Consider the following 18,813-nt stretch of genomic DNA (forward strand, 5'->3'; position numbering starts at 1 on the left):
CTGCAGGTACAATTATTCATCCCCTCGCCCTGGAGGAACTGAGCTGCTGCCAGCAATTTGTCAACATAATTTGGGCTTATTGTTTTCCTTCTGAAGTTTTATCTTATTTTCTTTTCCTAAATTAAATACTTATTCATTAGAAAAAAAAGTAATGCATTACGTTTCAAATGTTCTTTAGATTTTTCTTAACTCCTCCCTCTTAAAAACCTTTGCCCAATCCTCTCAAGGGTAGTGACCCACCATGTTAGGAATTACTTGTGCTCACCACAGGCAAGAACTTGAGGAGAAAAGAGAGCTGCTTCACAAAGTCATCACAGATACCTCCTACAAATTTAACCCATCTGTTTAGCAAGGATTTACTTTTTGCAATTTATCCTCCTGGTTGTTGGCTACACTGATGTCCCCAACCTCACCTGGGCAAAACATTCAATACAGCCGCTCAGTACCTTAAGTGTATAATCCATAGCACCAATGCTGAAGCTAGAGCTACACGATAGACAGTCCTGGTCTTTGCAATCCACAAGCCTTATCCTACTTAATTTCTGGAGGGCATGGTTAGTAATAATCCTCAGGTAGCCTGTTCCCCATCCAGCACAAAAGACAGTTTTTGAATTCTTTCTTAATTGGGAAGGTAACCTTGAAAAATACAAACTGGTAAGCAGGACTAAAAATATACTTTGATAATGTTAAAATTATAATGTCATGTATTTCCTAGATTCCACACACGTACATCATTTATTCCATTCTCTGTCAAGTGTGGACTTTTGGGGACCATGAAATCCACGGTCATGACTACCCTGATTTTCTGAGAGGACCCACTCATGGCTTTGCCATCTGAGCATCTCCTTGCAGGGCTAACCGAGGCTGCCAGCCAGCAATCCCACCTCCCAGCCTGTCAAAGCCGAGCAGGGACATCACGCACCATACATCCATGATGAAGGGGGTCAGAACAAACGATACGTGCAGGAACCTCAAAATGCTGCGGAACAGATGCTTTTTAGTGCCGCTAACTCTCCCTTAATCTGCTTTGTGCAACTTTGATTCGGAGGCAAATTATTTTTAACAGAACAACAACAAAGGCACAAATATCAGGTTCAGATGGAAAAGACGTGCTTCAAGTCCACAGAAACAAGGTTGTTGGAATGACAGACAGGTGACATCTCTGCCTGCAACTAGGCAGCACGGCGAGGGCGACTCTTGCACAGATGGAAACCTTTGCAGCGTTAGAGGTGGCAGGGCCCGTCGAACTGAAAAGCAGAAGAAATTCTGCATGGAAGTCTCGGCTCTGACCTGGATTCCCTTCCTAACCCCAGAAAAGTCATAAGCTTTCTATCTTTAGTTTCCCCTTATTGCAAATGAGGGTAAGACTCTTCTCTGACTCTTCGCAGCCGCACAAGAAAAATAAAACTTAAGCTTACACAGGATGGTTTCTGAGACAAATAGGTAAAAGGAAATGAGAGCGGGTATCAACACGAATACCACAGAGGATGGAGAACTGGAAATAAACAGGACTTTTGCCACTGATTTTCACAAGGCCAGGATTTCACCTGAAGGGACCAGAAGCACAACTAACACCGCACAGTGCAAACCTCATCAAACCAGCATCCACCAAAAAAAGCAAGCTCTCTCCATTACCCCTACTATCATGATTCACTGCTGAACCTACCCAGGTTCAGAGCAGGAGCCACCACCTTTGTGCAGCATGACACCCATGTAGGTATCCCTAACACAGCAGAGCTTTCTGATCCACTCAGTACCCTCCAAGCACAAAGAAAAGGGAATGGCAGGGAGAGGAGAGGAAAAGGTCTGAAAGCCCCAAACAGACTGAACAGAAAAGAAAACACAAGTGCAAAGGGACAGGGTGATAGCACTCTCCAATGTAAAAAGAATAATTAGAATCAGCAAGCCTAAACCACCATAAAAAAAAAAAAAAAGGGAATGAAATGGAGATCATCAGACCGGGTGGGACACAAAGACAAAAAGGAAGGGGAAAAAACACAGCTCTTCTCTTCCAGGAGGCATCAAAGCCCCGTCAGTTCTGCAGCAGAAAGACTTTTGAAAAAGACGTTTGCATGCGCACAGGTATATGTGTGTTCACAGCTACGCAGAGACCCCCCAGCCCGGGCTGCGTTCTGTCAGAAGCATGGTCCCACCACCTTCTGCACATGCTGAATCAAACCTGCTGCACTCGGGGAACCCTCTCCAAAGTCCCCCTGTGGGGGACAGTATGGGCAGACGGACTCTCTCTCCAAGAGAGGACTGCGGAGCCATCCAAAAACACCTCTGGCTAGAAGGACAGCAACCTTCTGTCGGGCAGCAGCAGGTTTAGCCCTCGAGTTTTGCTTCTTGCATTGGTGGTTGCTGCATGTGGTAGGTGTGATGGACACCCATGCAGCCTGAACAGCAACCGTCTCAATCACAGCGTGCCTTGCATTTGATCGACCTTACTCCACTCCTCACCGTTTTTATCTCCACTCAACAGTAAACACTGCCTGCCCAGCCAGGTTAACCGAGCCAGCTGATGGTGATGCAGGGTTTTTGTCTCCCACACAACAAACATTGCCTAGTACTTTCTATTTAGAGCAACCCCGCATTGTAAACCTGTCTCCTCCCTTTGATAAGAGCCATATCATTAGATAGCGTTAATCCCTGTCCCTTTCTCAACACAAGAAAGAACAGCTTTGCGGTCAGGGTAGATGAAATCACTGCTCCACAAAGATTTTTTTTAAGTCTAACATCATGCAGAAACCCCCAGAAAGTCGGCCCCAAATGACACTGCTATGTCCTGAAGGCTGGTGTGCAAGGCCTTGAGGTGTGTTTGTCCTCCTTGGCTCCTACTCAATTTAATAGGACTGGAGCATTTTCCATGTCTTTCTAAACCAGGAAAAAGGCCTTCAGAGACAAATTCGAGTTTCCTGTTCAATATTTTATGTAATGATTTCTCCCGAGGTGTAAACAGGAAAAATGCCTCGCCACTTAGCCAGAAAACGAGCGCTTGCCGTCCCGTCCTTCTATCGCGTTTACGTGTTAAAAGTCATGTAGAAGGGGATCTGCCAGATGCCCAGGTCTGACTGAGACGGCGCAAGCTGTCAGATGGCTGGCTGAGGTCCTGAATCCAACATGTCCGGGCAGATCTGGGGTGAGAGGGAGACCTCAACCTCAACCTCTCCCACCCCTCTCCCTTCTCCCTTGCCAGGGGCCCAGCAGGCAGCCTCGGCGGGAGCTGGTGTTTCGGAGATCTGCACTTCACACTGAACATCTGGGCTCAGACAGATAGCAAGGGTTTACTTACAGCAAAAACTACATCTCTAAGCTATTCCCCTTACAGATTTTTGGGGGTGGTATCTTTTGGGAAGACAAAATTAACCCGTCAGGGCACCCGCTGCACTTTTTTTTTTTTTTTTTTTACACACACACTTAATTCGGGCTCCAACCTTCAGCAGCCCTTCATCCACTCAGCCCAGCCAGGGCTTCTTGGAGAGCGAAGGCACAAGCACAGCCCTCACCCTGCAACAGCCATACTTCATTTCGGCTCCATCGCAAGGAAAAACGCCGAGCCTATGTCACAACTATCAAATGGTCTTTTTAGCTAACTGACAACAGACGCCATTCGGAGTCGGCGTATTTTGATTACAGTGCATTGTTAGCAGGACTCAAGAGCCCGCTCGCCTCGCAGTGTCGCTCAACACCAAAATTAAATTGCGGTGTAATTAGCCTTGCTCCAGCTACACCTTTCCATCCGAATGGATGCGATACCTGCAAAGACTGTGCTGGGTACAAAATGTGTTCCTGATTATAAAGCGTTTGCTTAATCTCGAGGGCGCCGCCTTGTTTTTTAAGGCTCTCTGCAAGTCACGCACTCTGCTACGTGCTGCCCGTTATCTCCAGAAGGCTTAAAACTGGAATCCCCGTGATTCACATTTTCCAACGCTCATGGCCAAACCCTTCCGCAGATCAGCTCCTCCACTTCCTACCATTTCACAACGAGCCGGATCTGCAGCGAGGCAGACGCGGCCGAGTGGGCCTGGCCCTGCCCGCCACACGCCGGCGAGCCGGCGGCCACAAACCACGCCGAGCCCGGGCTGCAGGAGCCGGAGGACGGCGAGCTCCAGGGGTGGTTCACCAGGCTGAGGTGGCCGCGGCTCCCCCATGCCTCCACCCACTCATTGAGGGATGGCTTGGAAGCACAGCCGGCTGCCAGAGTCGCCCAAAAAAGTTGGGCTGAGAGGTCTGTGCGCCCTCGCTGTGCCTCCCAGGGAGGTTTTGGAGAACCCCGTGGGGCTCAGAGCAGCATAGAGCTCACAGCGCAGCCCCACAGGGACCCGTGCCTCAGGACGGGCAGACCGTCTACCACCCTGCAAATGCTTCCACAGCTCTGCTTCTTCTGCAGAAGTTACTGGCAACAATGCCACTTACTCCATCCAATATTTAAACTTCTCCCCTCCCTCCTGTGAACGCATTTTTAAAGTGGTAATTACACGGAGACAGCAGAAGAGGCCAAACCGAAAGCACAAAGCCACCAAAAGCAACCTTCATCGTCAGCCGTTCGATTCAGCATAGTGCTTCCCCGTAACACCAAACAGAAATGTTTTGCTTTCTTTACACTATTTTCTTTAAACTACCCACAGAGTGAAATAATGAATTACTTTAACACACCACTTCTTATTCTTACATATCTCCTACACCTTGCTATCACTATATGACATGCAAATTAAGGTATCAACCCCTACCTGATGATAAGGGAGAAGAAGTAGAAAACCTCAGCTCACAAGCAACTACTCGTCTCGCCTCAAAACCTCAGCGACAGACCTGGGAAGAGCAGCGCATCTCCCCTCCCACCTCCTGCCGTCAGCAGAGCGGCGTTCCCCACCCCAACCCCTCCAGCATCGCTGTATCAGTTCTCGCCCAAAGGATCTCTCAAACACTTGTCACGGCGGAGCAGACCCCGGCTCGATGCACACACATGCACTTAAAAACAAAACTAATCCTCCCTGCACATACGAGTCATGTGCATACCCTCGCTCTGGATTTAAGGAAGAACAGCGATAAAAAAAGAGATCCCTCACAGGGGTCAGACCAATGTAGCAAAAGGCATTTGTACTGACCACACTTTTTCTTACAAAGCCGTGCCACAAAGCACTACCACGGGCCTCACAGACACGGGAAAATCACGATGACGCTCCCCTCGCTGGTGGAAGCCACGCTAGTAAAACTAGTTTGCCCAAAGGGAGGAGGGCCAGAAGCCTTCTGCGGTAACACAGCCGCAAAACTGCTGGGCAGAGAGGGGCAAAGGAGGGAACGGCTCGAGCACGGCAGCCATGCTGCCTCCGATGCGCGTGGGCAGTGTTGTCTGGGCATCTCTTGCTGAGCATCCGTGCAAACACGGGGCCCCTCACCCTGAGCACCCCCACAAACAGCAGGCAGCGCCGGGAAGCTGCCTGCCGCCGACTCGCCCGTGTGCTTCAAGGGCTCCTGTCCCCGCCACCGTCACCCTTGCACTGCGGTGATGCCCGGCAGCGTCACTCCGCCACAGAGCCCCTGCTCCTGTCAAGCGCTGCCCAAAAAGCCCGCATGAACACGAGCGAAGCAGGGAGCCAGGCTGTGACTTCGAAGGACCTCACGGTGACACAGCTGTACCCGTCACCGAAACACGGCCACGTCCAGGATGCACCAGAACTCCTCCCCCGTAACACCGCACAACAGTACGCAAGAGACATTTTATAAATTACAAGCCGCGGGGACACTCCCCTCATCAACAAAAAATGGCCAGCTCTGCCTACACAAGGTCCCTCCGTGGCACAGGGGTGAGAGGAGAAGCTTGGGGGCCAAGGCCACCGTGGCACAATGCACATCCCTGTGCCTGCGCCCCGAGGAGCAGAGGGGTCCTCTCCACTGGCTCAAGCCCAAAACCAAAGTGCCACCTACTGAGTCTACAGCATTCCTGTCCTCCCAGGAGGGCTTCTAGCAAGGGGCTGGCCACGGTCAGTACTTGGCTCACTGGATTAAGCCAAGCCTCGGCAAGCAGTCCCTGTGCACACGACGGCACGCACCTCGGGTGGCTGCCGAGCACCAGCAAGCAGACGACACCCCACCACAGACCACGGACACCCCTGCACACCCCACCCCAACGCGATGGGCAGCACGCGGACAGCCAAGCGAGGGGTTGAGACTTTCACGCCCACGGATCAACCACAGCTCGTGCTGACAGAGCCTGCCCCGGTTCAGGGCAGGGTGAAACACAGGCCACACAAAACTCCTCGTGCACCAGGCTTCGGACATTCATTTCCACCATTTCTGTTTGCACAGACGGCCGTAGCCCTGCACCCGGGCAAACGGGACGGACAAAGCAGCGCAGTTTTTAATCCGCTCTTCCACTCTCCTCCCGAGAGCTACACAGCCTTAAATGGAGCTATTTAAAGCCTGCATTAAAAACGCCAGCAATGGTCTGACCTTCTCGGTAACAACAAAACCAGACCAAAACCTGAAGACCAAACGAATGAAGCGAAAATTGCAAGGTGAAGTTTACGCTCCCTGAATGTGTGCCAGCTACAAGAATCTTAGATTACATCAATGCAGCTTTCCAAATTTTAAATACAATAATTTTCTGTATTAAGGGCCCAGTAACCCTAATGGAGGCATAATTAGGCATTGATGCCATGCCCATACGAGAGAAGCCTGAAAAACTTAAATAAACTGTGAATGGCAGGATTAATACCGCAGCTTTTCATTTTGTACAGCTGTTTGAATACAGTACACTGACTGTGATGGCATCAGCTGTTGCTTTACTCTGGGTCTGTATTTCTGAAGTTAAAATAGGCAGTTCTTTTAAGCTAACCAAGAATTACCCCTCTTATTGTTGGCCTGTTTATTTCAGCAAAGAGGGTTTGGATGCATATTTGCTTTATATTAAAAAAAAAATAAAGAAAAAGCCAAATTGCAAACAACATTAGCTGGCCGGATTCAAAGCCTGGTGACGCTAATAAGAGAACTCTAATTTACTGCGATGGCTCTTCAGGACGGAGGAGTAAGTAATGCAGTTTTGGAGATCATCTGCACAAGTGGGAATATCATATAAATGCCTGGAGAGTCCTTGAGAAAATAGCTCACCTCGACCCTGACTGAAGAGGAAAGACAATACTTTGGTGAAATAGTATTCTGTATTTCTAGGAAAGGCTCCAACAGCAAATTGCTTACTAATGCAAGAAGCCTTGTAAACTTTATTATGAATGGAACGGGCAACGGCAGGAGTGTGACATGGCGCAGCATTTGCACACGCGGCTTAGCCAGTAAAAAGTAAATAAATAGGTTACTTATAAGCTCTAGAAGACACCCGAAAATACCTCTAACAAAAATTCAAGCTCAGTGAACTCCAAGCAAGAATATAACACAGCTTCCAAAACTATCTCGTCATTTTTTTTTTTGCCAGGTATACTAGTTCTCCTACAAGCTAATTTTCAATCCTTGGTTTTACGGTTGGAAATAGCAGCTGGAAATACCAGCTGAAAAGCATTAACCTCGACTTCCTCACTGTCTTTAGAAACTGGCTTATCGGTGGACATGGAAGAAATTACCTACGCAGGGAGTGCGTCAGGGCAGTAAACCACCATCGCGAAATAAAATGCTCGGGTTACCGGGAGGAGGACTGATACCAGGAGGAGCCAAAAGCCACATTCACCTGGGAAACGCGACCTGAAAACACAGCCCCCCCAGCAGCTCTCCCACTGACTCACAATCCGGCTGAGTCCTCTGCTGAATCCATCCCCAAATCCCTGGCACCGTAAAGCTTTCCAATTTTTTCCCAGGCAGCGTTAAAACCAGTACCACTCCTGAGCCGGAGGAGCAGGAGCGAGGGGAGGGTGCAGAGCCAGCCCGCTCTCTGCAGCCCTGGTCGGGGTGATGACGAACCCAGCGGTTAAGTGCTGCTGCGGAGATGAATATGCCTAATGAAAAGCTTACCTAAAGCTCACAGGCAGCCAGCGCCCGGTTGGCCGAAACTCTCCAGAGCAGCGGGCATGAGGCCGGGAGGACGCTCGGAAAAGACGAATTAACTAAAAGTTAATGTGGATGTTCTCATTGAAAAGAAAAGTGGCCTACTCCAAAGGGGATTAGGTTAAAGTGAACTAAGGCCACTTTACTTCTGAATGAGAGCATCCACACAATAGTGCAATGCACTTTAATTTTACACCCAATCAATTTGTCTTACCTCTCCTGAGTGTCCTTGTGTGGACAAACCCAGAGACTCATCGAGTTCTGAGGCCAGGCAGGCAGGAACCATTAGATCAACCCATCTCACTCCCTGCGCGTTATGGGCCATTGCCTTTCAGTTATCCCTTTATTGATCCCCCAAACCCATGGGTGACTAACATATCGCCTCCGATGGGGGGGGCAGAAAAAACTTTTCTTCAACAGGGTGCCTGGCCTGGGTTTGAAGACGCTTGCAAAACAAGAAGCCACCATGACTTTCGGCAGCCTGTCCCACTGCCGGCAAAAGAACGGCCAAATTTGGGCACAAATCCATTTCTTTCTGTCCTACCTTCCCCATGCGCCGCAAGTTATCAAGGAAATGCCAGTCTCCGTATTACAACTTTTAAATCTCTTCACTTTTTCTAAACCGCAAACAGGCCCTTTGCTTTCAGGACAAACTCAGATTTTTTTTTTTTAAATTCACTTCGCCAACGTTTAAATTTCCAACATTTGCCCAGATGTCTACTGATGAATTTCAAACCCCCTTTTCCAAAATCCAATAACCTTCAAAACCACTCACTGCCTGTGCTACCACCTTCACATGCATGACAACCCACGTAAGCCTGAAATCGCCGCGTCGCTCTTCACCTCTCCGACGTACATGCCCAAAAATAAATAAAGCAAGCTGCAACGGCGACGACCAGCGAGGCAACTCAAAAAGCTGAGCCCGCAGAGGCGATGGGGATCCCCCGCACCAGCAGCCCCCTCGCTATCAGAGACCAGACCCCCGTCACTGCCACAGAAGGGCTGAAGCTTTCTGAGGTTCTCACCTGAACTAAAAAAAAGGAGTCCCGAGAACGCCAGCCTGCAGGGATTCTGTTCTCACCTACACTCTGGGCCTGGGTTACATCTCTCATTTTTCCTTCCGAAGGCAGTAGAAGGGAAAAGGCACCCACACGAAGCACACCAAAGAAGAGCTGAACCAACCGCTGGGAAGTCGTCTTTAAGTCATGTTACAGAATATCAGCGGTGGGTTAGATAGGGGGCCATTAATCAGGGACAGAAATGCACTCCAACGAGGCGAAACACAAAACGCGCGCTCTGTTAGAGTTACCCTCTCCAAATATTGCTGCAACTGCAGGGAAAAAAAACAAGTATAAACACTAATTTCCAAACTTGCCGTGTGACTCAAAGCCTGCTCCAAGCAACCGAGCATCACGAGAGGGAGGTAACACGCCGAGGACATGAGGTGACACGGCAGCGTGCCCCGGTCGCGCCTTCTCCCACGCAACCCCCACCAGGAAACAATTCCAGAAACCTTCAAAAATTTTAACGACCAGTTCAAAACAACCCTCCTCTTTGTTTTCTTAAATTTGTTTAGATTACACAAGATAGCTCCTAACTGCATGCTCATGTGACCAAAAAAAAACCCCAAACGCAGAAATAAAAAACAACAACAACAAAAAAGAGATTCCCTAATTTAAAGAAGCTGTGCCGGATTTTCGCTGCTTTTTACAGCAGAATTTATCAGCACGACCTACGCTTGCTCGTTCTGACTGAGTGCGATATAATCCGATTTTTCTAACATTGCCCACCGCGGGCTGCAGCAACCCTTCTGCGCGCAGAGCCCACTACCTTCACCGCTACCTGCGGACGAGCAGCCAGGGAAGACTCCAACCCTCAGCCATAAAGCCGAAACTTAAAGTAAAACTTGGTTTTTTCACAACTTCCTTGCAAACCTCCAAGTTGCCCCAAAATCACCATCTGCGCTGCAAAGACGCCGTGAGCTCCCGCTCACAGGAACGCCTCGGGATACGCTCGCAAACGTGTCGGACGAGTTCCAGGGTTCCCTGGGGTTTAAACTCAGCTCTGCCAGGTTTGATATTGAAAAGGATGCAAAAACCTAGGAAATTCAACTGTCCTTTGCAACAAAAGGTAACTTCAGTTTGAAAAACTTTATATGGAAGCTAGGCCTGAGCACGCAGCTTAGGGAAGGCAGCACATACTATACCCAGCAGTTAGGATGGATACACGGGGGTCTTAAACGATTTAAAACCCAAAACCCAACTAATATTCTTGAACTGAAGTGGAACCATAAATTAAAGAAAATATATTCAATCTCCTATCTACTTAACAATGTATTTACTTGATTAAAGAAACAAAGAGCAAGGAAAACCTTATTTTGCTAATACAATTCAGGGACAGCATTTCAGACAATAACAGGTCCGGAATATAAATCAACATGCTCTATCTTTACATCACACAGTCTTTGCATTACACAGTCTGCCAAAACTGGGCACGGTAACAGCTCCTAAATACCGGAGGAAAAAATAAACTACCTCAAAACAAACAAAAAAAGAATTCACCGACTCAAGACGGCATAAAGTCGGAGGAAGAAAATTAAATTTTGAGTCTTCTAAACATTATTTTAATGGTCCTCCTCAGAGTCCTGCTTGGTTGTAACTCTTTATTACACAGAAATGAATTCTACCTTGCACCCTCCGCACCGCATCTATTACTTAGATGCCTGTTCCTCTAATGTGGGAGTACATGTACCGAAGGCAGTAATAGTCTTAGCTCCCCCTGCTTAAAACCATACATGATTCGAAAATACCTGCGGAGAACTCCCCAAACAAAACAGTATTTCTCAATAATTTTTTTTTCCCCCCTCAGGCATTACTTTTGTATTGGCTGCAAGGTATAGCTAATATATAGTATTTGGGAAAGTTAGTCTAGTCATAACTGGTCGATGGTCTCAACAACCCATCCACCTTCAGACACGCTACGTACCGTGCCCCAGTTCACGATTCTTTCTTTGTAAACCACACATCTCAAGTAATTTTTCCATTTTAAAAAAAGCTGCTGTCTAGCCGCATTTTGTTTAGAGAAACTCTGCAACTGCGCGCATTAAAAAAAAAAATCTACTGCAACATAAATAGCAGTGTTGCTTTATTATATACATATATATCTATGATCTACTATCATCCACGAAGGGCCATCTAATATGCCACAGTTGCAAACATTTAAGATTGTAACAAAAACGACTGAGACTCTAGTATCAGTTTACTATCCTTCAACAATGTCCCTGACAGTGGAGTCAAATAATGTTGAATTATGGACCTTCTTACAGGAAGTCTTATTTCATGTCCATTTTTTGATCATTTCCCTCCTAGCCCCTATAGGAATTTGGCTCTTTGCCGATTTGCCTTTAAAAGTTCTGTGCGCGTAATCGGCTTGCGCATTATTAAATGGTAATTTTTGTCAAGTAATACTGCTGTGGATTTGCTCAACAAGTTTACTTTCCATAAGAAAATACCGTTTGGCCCTTATAAAATCTATCTTATGCTGCTTAAGCACTTTAGTTGAACGTGGCGGCTGCTTCACGCCGCGTCTTCCTTACAGGACTTTCTGAAGGCTTTCTCTAGGCACCCTCTCGTAGGGGAATATCACAGTTCGGACTAGAGCACCTGGATGCCAAGGTGATGCCGCTTCAAGCAAACAGCCCCACGGTCACAGTTTCGGATTACCTAGGCAACCGAATTTCTTGCTATCCGACTACAGATAGTCTTTGGGGTTTTTTTTAATCCGGAGGGAGTTTTCCCACCCGCATCACGCAACAGCTGTGTTTTAAATCTTTCCGGGCTCTGACAAACATTCGAAAACTTAAACACGCAAATGTTTGAAAAGCTAATGATTAAAAAAAGGTTTATTTTGAAACTTTTGAGGACAGGGGCAATCCTTCAGCTAAGGTTTTTTTCCCTCAGGTCCCATGGCCTGGTCGATGGCGAGTTCAATCCTCCCCAGCAAAGACCCCCAACTCCCGCCGGGCGCTTTCGGAGCCGCAGGGGCGAACGCCAACCCCGTGGGTCCCACGGCGGCGGGCAGCGGGGTCGCGCCCGTGGGAGAAGGATGCTGTTTTAGCGACCGGCCGCCGCTGAGCTGGTTAAACCGCTGAACAATGGTCAGCGCTATGGGGCTTTGCTCTGCAAAATCTCGCATTAAGTGTCATTGGTTTCCATTAACCGGGGGACTTAAAGGCACTGCCATTGAGGGGCCTATAAGGAAAGGATAAATAAGGGGAAACCAATAAATTTTTTAAAAAACTGAGCCTGTTAACTGTAACCTTTACTACCGCGACATAAGAAAAACGTAATTAAACCCGCAGTAAAAGCTTTTACATACTCACTCTTTTCACTACCCTCCGAAGCGCGGCGGCGGGCAGGCCGAGGGCCGGCCCGCCCGCCCGGCCCCGCTCTCCCACCTCCCGGCCCCGCTCTGCCCTCGGCCCCGCTCTCCCACCGCCCGGCTCGGCCCGGACCGGCTCTCCCGCGCCTCCGGGGGCCGCGCGGCCATAAACGCGCACCGCGGAGGGACATCCTAATTAGCCGCCCCGGCGACAAGCACTCAACACCTTATTATTTAACCATTAGGGCCCTGATACCGCCGGCCTCGCCGGGGACGGGCTTGGCACCGGGGGGGAGGGGGTGTGTGCACCCCCCGCCTCCCCCCGCGCAACCTCCGTCTTGCGCCGCCGGCTCTGCGGACGGGAGGGGAGGGTGGGAAGCGCGCATTTTTGCGCCTTTTCCCTTGGAGGGGCAAAGCGAAGCGCGGCTCCCCGCGCAGCTCCGCGGAGGGGCACCGGCGGCGGGGCTGCCCGCCTGCCCGCCCGGGGAAGCGCCGGGACCCGCGCGACCTCCGCGCTCCTGGACAAAGGGGGATTGGGGGGCGAGGGGGGGGCACGACCCCCTCCCCTCGGCAACCCCAAAACTACAGCTTCGTTTCTTTAGCTTCCCCTTTAACAAAATAATGATTCGTTGGGAAAATGGGGTATAAATCTTCATTTTGGAGGCAATTAAAGTGTTGATTTCATTCGTGCCCCTGAGCGATTCTTGTAATTTGCTCAAATAGCTTTATGTACCCAGCACTCCAGAGCTTTTAGAAACCCATTTTCTAGTTAGACTTGTTGGATTACAATTTTTATTCAACAACAGCGAGCCCAGCTTCCCCCTCAGCTCGACCCTCGCTGTAGGGCTCCCCTCGCTTTAGGGCACCGTGCGGGGCTGCCGCTCCCCCGGAGCATCAGCAGCATCTCCTCCGGCCTCGGAGCAGCAGCAGCATCACCATCACCATCATTATCATCATCTCCGCCGGGCACCTCCCTGCCGCGCCGCCCCCCCGCCCGCCTCGCAAAGCTTTTCCCCCTTCGCAGGATAACTGAGGGGGGACGCCCCCCCCCCCCCCTAATGCGCACACAACCCCCTTTTTTACAAAATTCATGCCTCCCTCCGAGCCTGCCTCCCCCTGTCACGGCACTACCGGCAGCCAGGAGGAAAGATCTCAGACGCTGCCCACGCCGCGATGCAATGCACCTTGGTGTCGGTGATCTATAAACTCACTCCTGGCTGACGGTGCTAGCGATAATGGGAAGGCGGCTGAGGAAACTCCTGTCTGCTCGGCTGCGCCTTGCTCCAGCAAAAAGAAACCTCCAGAGTCGGGAGCTGGTTGCTCCTAAGACTGTTATTTACGAAGTTGATCATAAAGGAGAAATAACTTGGGGTTTTTAGTCGGGGATTTGTGTGTGTGCACTCAAGGTCCCCTCTCTCGCAGCCAAAGCGCTGCTACCTCTCGGCTGAGAGAAAGCAACCCAACCGGGAACAGCCCGCAGTTTCACCCGACACGGGAAGAAAAAAAAGGAAAAAAAAAAAAAGCCAAATCTCAGCCACTTCCACCATCCAGGAGCTTCACTTAGCTCTGGGCACCTCCTGAACCAGCCCCAAACGCTCCCATGAAAAAGCAAGGACCTCAGCCTAAGCCCAGCGGAGGGGACAGAGGCGCAGGGGACGGGGAGGGGGGAAAGCCAGCTTTCCCAAGTCATTCCTGTTTCCCGCATCAGCTGCAGCCGGCATTAAAAGTCTGAACCATCCCAGGCAAAACCTGGGCTCCGTCAAAGCCACACAAGGCTTTGCTGGCTTGGTTTTAGCGTTTGGATTATTTTTTTTATTCCTTTTTAAACAGAGGGGTTGAAAACTTGAAAGATCAAGGAAAACAATTTAAAACTGGGTCCAGTTTTGTTTTTTCCTCTTTCTTTTTTTTTTCCCCCTTCTATTAAGTAAAATAAAATGGGCGCGTTTGCAGCAGGCAGGCGTGCACAAAGCAATGTTCACTGAAGTCTAAAAGCGTTCGGCCAAGGAAAACTGACAAGACAGACTAATGAACCGTAGAGACGGGAAGAAAATAGCCAGTATTTGCTAGATTTCAAACCCTCTCTGTCTTCCCCGGACCACCTATCTTGGATTTTCTTATTATTTTGGTAAACGGCTCCGGCCCTTCCTGTCATAAGCCACCAAGAAGCCAGCGATTCACGGGTACCACTTCTATTATTGTAAAGGGTAAATAAAACAAAGACAAAAATTAAAAGCGACAAGAAACAGGTCGAGTTTGCAGGCGATGCTTTTACAAGCTCATCTCGCCAGGTCGAATCCGGGAGCAAGCCTTAATGAAGCAATAATAGCCACATTATTCAAAAATTTTCATTTCGATGGAAATTTATCTAAAAGGGACTTAATCATATGCAAATAATAAAAGGAGGCGTAGTGACCCAGCGAGCGATCTGCATACAAATTTCAGCGTGTGCGGCGCTGGCGAGATCATACCTGATCTGTTAGATTTGCTGATCTTGTTATGTCTTCACTGTCCGATTTTGATCCGCCCTCTCTATCGTCTATGACCAAATCGATAGGCATTTTTCCTTTCAAACAGCTAATATACCGGTGGCAGAAATTGTCACATAATTCGTGTACCTGCATTATGACAAAGGTTAAAAAAAAAAAAAAAAGAAGAGGAAGAAAAAAAGAAGAAAAAGAGGAAAAGGAAAAAAGAAGGGGGGGGGAGAAAACATAATCAGGAATACGTAAGTAAAATTGACAAGTGCAGCCAGTCTCCCCCCTTCACCCCTGTGACATCAAAAGTCCTAAACAGGGGAAACACACTGCAATTATCCCCCTGAGACCTCTAGACGCATCCAGAATTAGGAATAACTTTCTTTTCTCGCAAAATAGAGATATCCCAGAAAATTGACAGTGACAAGATGATTCACAGGCTACAACATATTCAACACCCGTGTTAAATTCATCTGCTCCCAGAGCTGTGGCCATTAGAGAGGTGACCTGCATGGGTGACATTTAAGGTAAACTATTTAATTTCATCCAGTTATTTCATCATAAACCCTTTCCAAAGGGGTGTGAGGACAGAAAAAAGGATTTAAAAAGGAGGAAAAAAACCCACCAAACCCCAAAGTAGGGGGCTGAAATACATTACAGTCATCCATGCCCTGAAATCCCCAGTTGCTCCGACAGACTCGTACCTGAGTCACCTCTATTAAGGGGCAGATTTTAACACATTTTGGGTAGAGTGAGAACAACCTGCCAGTCATGGTTAGATAAAGTGGCTGAGGCTCCCGAGAAACTTTTCAACTATTTAAAAACCTCTCAAAATGTTTATTTTTAGGAGAAAGGGAATTCTCTTCTAGGCCAGCTATCAATGACATGTAAAAAATCCTCAGGAAACCAGAGCGCGCTTCCAATTTAATGTGAGCTCGGATGACACCTCCTTCTTCGAAATTAGCATTCTCCCTCCTAAGATTCCTAAAATCGCCAGTAAAAACCCCCGCGTTTCGGCCGCAATCTCTTTCTTCTGCTCAGAGGTGTACAATATTCCGAGGAACAAGAGACAGACGCAACTATCAACTCTGCTTTGTCTCTGCAAAATGTTACGGGACAATCCATGCCCTGAGCCTGACCTGCAGATGGCTCTTAAAAAAAAAAAAAAAAAGAAATTCCCCATCCCAACCGACTGCAACCAAAGTCTTCCCCACCACCACCAAGGAAAAAAAAAATTAAATATAGTTAAAAAAAAAAATTAAATCACGATTTCAGGGGCTTGGCTGAACCAACCATTTGGAGTCTCATCTGCGGCACCGCAGAACTGCAACTATTTATACAAAGCCAGCAAAGTATTACAATGAACACAAGGCCTGGGCGGTTGAGAGCCGGGTTTTAGAGGCTGAAATTGTAATTAAACTGCGAAGAGAAATGGACGCCAAGATTGGTCTTGACACTAATTACCAGAAAGAAAGACATTTATGCAAATTTACCAGAAGCCTGAACTTCAGCAGTACTGAAATAGAGAAGGAAGAAAGCGAGAGAGACAAAAATTACCTTCTCTAATTCCAACAGATGAAACCTTAATACTTGTATGGCTTGGATCATCTGCAAAGATACAAACAACACGAGTATTTATCTCATTCCCTGATTTGGGGCTATTTCCCACAGCCGCCCCTGCCGTACTTTGTAGCTTGACTTTTCTCTCGTAGTAAATAAAAAGTTGTTCTGATTTATGGCAATAACACTAAAACTTAATAGCGGTGGCTTTGTGCGCTGTTTAACGAGAAGCGATCTAGAGTTAACAAAAAAAAAAAAAATCCCTCTTGCAACGAAGCAACTAAATTATACGGATCATAAACATTTCTTTACAAAACCCCCACCCTCTAAACACTGCCGCTGGCTCCCGGCTTTGCGAAAGCGGGAGCGAGACTCCTATCATCGGACGCAAAATACTTGTTTATCCTTAAGGGTAAGGGGGGAGGAGGGAACCAAAAACAAAAAAAGAGAGAGAAAAGCCCTCCTTTTCTGCAAGGGAGCGACCGGCGCCCCTCCAGCTACAGCAACCCTCTACGTCTCCCACCGAGCTGCCCCAAAGGTGCGCGGAGGGGCTGGCTGCAGCGTGGACAAACCCACGCTCCTCTCGGGCAGGCGAGCTCGCCGCCAAGCCCGCAAGCTCCCCTTCGGAGGGGGCTTGCTTTATCTAGATCCTGACGGGATTTTTCTTTTTTCTTTTTTTTTTTTTTTTTCCCCACTTTCATGCAATTACCGCACCGTGTTTACTTGGAATTATAAAAATCATCATCATCACAATTAAAAAAAACAAATCCACGCGAGAAATTTTCAGTTTAGCAACACCAAGCCACCTCTCCAAGAAGACACAGAAGTTAAAAAAGAAAATAAATGGGGAGGGAGGGTGGCGGGGCGGGGGTGGGGAGAGGAAGAAGCGTTGTTAACTCTTACCAAGTTATCCAGTTCGGGATTAGAGGAAAAGAGGGGTTTCTCTGCTCGGATCTAAATATCAGAAAGGAGAGGAAAAGGGGGGGGGAGAGGAAAAAAAAAAAAAAAAGAGAGAATAAAAAAGATTTGAAACGTGGAAGCCGACAAAGCAGACGTTATTATTTCTTGCTTCATTACGCTGCCGGGTCCGTTATGCAACCCCCGGCGCGCAGCCCTGCCCGCCGGCTCCAGCGCATCAGCCCCAGCGCTCGGACGAGCGAAGGCGGCGCAGGGCAGCGAGGGAGTGCGGCGGGCGCAGCCCCGGTCCCCCAGCGCCCGCCCGGGAACTCGGTTCTGCAGGGGGGTGCTCAGCGCCCACATCTCCCCGGTTCGTCTGTTTGTTTTGGTCGGGGCGGTTTTATTTTTTCCCCTCTCGCAGTGAGAGAGGGGGGGAGGGGGAAACGCGCATCTTTATCTCAACGGAGACTCGTTTTTCTCGTTACGATTTTCTTTTTGCCCCCCTCTTTTTTTTTTTTTTCCCCCTCAAGACTGTTTCAACCCGGTTTTGCTGACCTGTTTGGCGAACACTGCTATGTCTTCATTGAAAGACTCAGAGGAGCAAACATCGCCTCCCGCTACCCCGGGCTCCCTGGGTGTGCATGTAGCTAATTCACATTTCTCAAAAATCAGTGCTAAAAGAGGGAACAGGGGGTGTCTGAAAGAAAATACAATAGTCACACACACAGAGGGGGTGGGGGGGGGGGAGAAAAATATCATCACGAAACAACAACAAAAAAACAAAACCAGAAAAACAAGCACAACAACAGTCGGTCCCGCAGCAGCGTGCGTGGGGAAGGGGGCACCCACCGAGGGGGGTCCGGCCCCCCCTCCGCCCCCCGGCCCGGAGCCCTCCATCTCCCCGGCCTTGCGGTGTGACCTGCCTGCAGATATTATTAATACAACCTGAGGACAAGCTAAGAATAAAACCCAAGCCGGTCCCAGCAGCCATTTTGAATTAACTTTTCCTCCTCTTTAGGAAAAAAAAATTAAAATAATAATAATTTAAAATTTCTTGACGTACATTTCTGTCTTTCATGCTTTTAATTCCAATTTTCCGCTGGAGGACTTGCTGGGAGAGAAGGATAAGGGGGAAAAAAAACACCACACCAACCCAGAAATAAAGCAAAAAAAAAAAAAGCAGCCCTCATCCAAATTAAACCAGAAAAAGCCCCCCCCGTCGCGACCCCCAGCGCCGAACACTCCGACCCACCGGCCGGTGCTGCCCAGCCGGGCTGCCCGACCGCTCCGAGCCCCCCCCGGCCCCCGGCCCCGGCCCGGGGGGGGAACCAGGTGCCTTCGGGCTCTCCCAGGCTCTAAGAGCCTCCCCGGGAGAGGGGCTGCGCCTCTGCATCTGGCTCCCTCGGCCGTTTATAATAATTTAAATAAATAAATAAGCGCGGGCACACACGCACACGTATATATGTATATTTATAACAGTGAGTTCAGGTTTTTTTCCTAGGGCTTCATACTT

General features: G+C 48.7%; 1 protein-coding gene across 6 annotated transcripts in view; it reads right to left on the reverse strand.

Annotated features, from left to right (window-relative positions):
- MEIS1 (Meis homeobox 1) overlaps window positions 1-18,813 on the reverse strand; it is a 213,228-nt gene that overhangs the window by 86,849 nt on the left and 107,566 nt on the right. For all 6 annotated transcript variants that reach the window (XM_075413310.1, XM_075413311.1, XM_075413309.1 and 3 more), the window contains exons 3-6: window positions 17,856-17,997; window positions 17,307-17,357; window positions 16,401-16,451; window positions 14,838-14,984 (exon numbers count right to left, since the gene is read on the reverse strand). In XM_075413310.1, the coding sequence (XP_075269425.1) occupies window positions 14,838-14,984; window positions 16,401-16,451; window positions 17,307-17,357; window positions 17,856-17,997 (391 nt within the window). The remainder of the gene's footprint in view (window positions 1-14,837; window positions 14,985-16,400; window positions 16,452-17,306; window positions 17,358-17,855; window positions 17,998-18,813) is intronic.

Source organism: Opisthocomus hoazin, chromosome 2, assembly GCF_030867145.1.
Source record: "Opisthocomus hoazin isolate bOpiHoa1 chromosome 2, bOpiHoa1.hap1, whole genome shotgun sequence".
Taxonomy (NCBI): Eukaryota; Metazoa; Chordata; class Aves; order Opisthocomiformes; family Opisthocomidae; genus Opisthocomus; species Opisthocomus hoazin.